Genomic DNA, 1,750 nt, shown 5'->3' with positions numbered 1-1,750 from the left:
CAGGATATCCTTGACTCTGGGAGGGCCCCATCTGAAGATACCCCTCATGAATCCAGCCCTGCTTGTCATGCCAATGGGGACAGGGTGAAATATTTAAAGTCCCTTTGCATCATGCCCAGGTACCAGGAACTTGTTGAGCTTGTAGATGGCTTGCCAGAGACAGTAAGTGATAAACTTTCTTCAAATACCAGGTTAACAAACATTTTGTACAGGAACCTGATGCTGGACCAGTCAACCTGCCTGTCTGGGCATCTTGGGCCTGGAGTGCCCAGTATTTGCCCCAGGAGATGCATGGCAATGGGGATTCCTTCTGGAAGGCACTGTATCAATTGCAAAGTGAAAAGTTTGCATCCACCCAGAAAGGTCTTACCATTGTACTGGGATTTGGTTTGTTGTGGAGGGAGTGCAAAAGAGCACAGGACATAGAATCAGATGACCCTGAAGCTGCTAATCTGGGCTTTTTGCTAGGCTCAGGTCTTGATATCCACAAGGGGGAAGATGTTATGGGTGCAGTGGGGCTGGTAGTTGCAAGACTGCAGCAGAATTCTGGTGGCTCAAGCAGAGGGATTGGTGCACAGGAAACAACTGGGGTCAGTGCAGGGGATTCCTGTCCCACCCAGGGGGGTGGCATGAAGGAATCCTGGAATACAAGAAAGGATGTGAGGAAAAGAAAAAGGGGAGGCAGTGGGGATGTTGATCAGAAGATGGCAAAGGAGGGTGAAGAGGCAAGCAAGAAATCAACTAGAGCTCGTCAACCAACCAAGAGAGCTCTGGGTCTTGGTCTATAAATAAACTGTAGATGGTGTGAATCAAAAGGATCCCTATATATGGCTACCCATGCTCATTGCAAGTTTCAAACCCTGTGAGATCACTGACATCACCTGGAGGTGAAGAATAACCATGGATTCAGGGGGTAAGGCCACCCCCCAGTGAGGTTGGCCAACACTGGTCTCAGGGGGTATGTCCATCTGGAAGTGTCATCAGAGTCAATACTTCTGGTAACATCTAAATTGACAAGCAATTGATTATGCCAAGGGAATTTTCAGGGTTTGGCCAACCCTACTTCCAGGTGGTGAGGTCTGTGTCCATCCCCCAGTGAAATCGGCCAACACCACTTCCAGGGTGTGAGTCCATCACCCAGTGAGGTTGGCTGACACCACTTCCAGGGTGTGGGTCCATCCCCCAGTGAGGTCAGTGGACACCACTTCCAGGGTGTGGGTCCATCCCCCAGTGAGGTCAGCCGACACCACTTCCAGGGTGTGGGTCCATCACCCAGTGAGGGCGGCCAACACCACTTCCAGGGTGTGGGTCCATCCCCCAGTGAGGGCGGCCAATGCCACTTCCAGGGTGTGGGTCCATCGCCCAGTGAGGTTGGCTGACGCCACTTCCAGGGTGTGGATCCATCCCCCAGTGAGGTCGGCTGACGCCACTTCCAGGGTGTGGGTCCATCCCCCAGTGAGGTCGGCCGACACCACTTCCAGGGTGTGGGTCCATCACCCAGTGAGGGCGGCCGACACCACTTCCAGGGTGTGGGTCCATCACCCAGTGAGGTTGGCCGACACCACTTCCAGGGTGTGGGTCCATCCCCCAGTGAGGTTGGCCAATGCCACTTCCAGGGTGTGGATCCATCCCCCAGTGAGGTTGGCCGATGCCACTTCCAGGGTGTGAGTCCATCCCCCAGTGAGGTCGGCCGACACCACTTCCAGGGTGTGAGTCCATCCCCCAGTGAGGTTGGCCGACACCACTTCCA

At 54.2% G+C, this 1,750-nt stretch overlaps 1 protein-coding gene across 1 annotated transcript; it reads left to right on the top strand.

Moving 5' to 3' along the window:
• Positions 1–111: 111 nt before the first annotated feature.
• Positions 112–788, top strand: F5J12DRAFT_784524 (uncharacterized protein; the record flags this gene model as incomplete). Its single annotated transcript, XM_051743051.1, has 2 exons — positions 112–162; positions 213–788. The coding sequence occupies 2 exons, from the start codon at positions 112–114 to the stop codon at positions 786–788; spliced, it is 627 nt and encodes a 208-aa protein (XP_051597879.1).
• Positions 789–1,750: the final 962 nt, after the last annotated feature.

The sequence above is a fragment of the Pisolithus orientalis genome (genome assembly GCF_024613125.1).
Source record: "Pisolithus orientalis strain OTSU chromosome Unknown F5J12scaffold_26, whole genome shotgun sequence".
NCBI classification, from domain to species: Eukaryota; Fungi; Basidiomycota; class Agaricomycetes; order Boletales; family Pisolithaceae; genus Pisolithus; species Pisolithus orientalis.
This window is presented reverse-complemented; position numbering and strand designations above follow the sequence as displayed.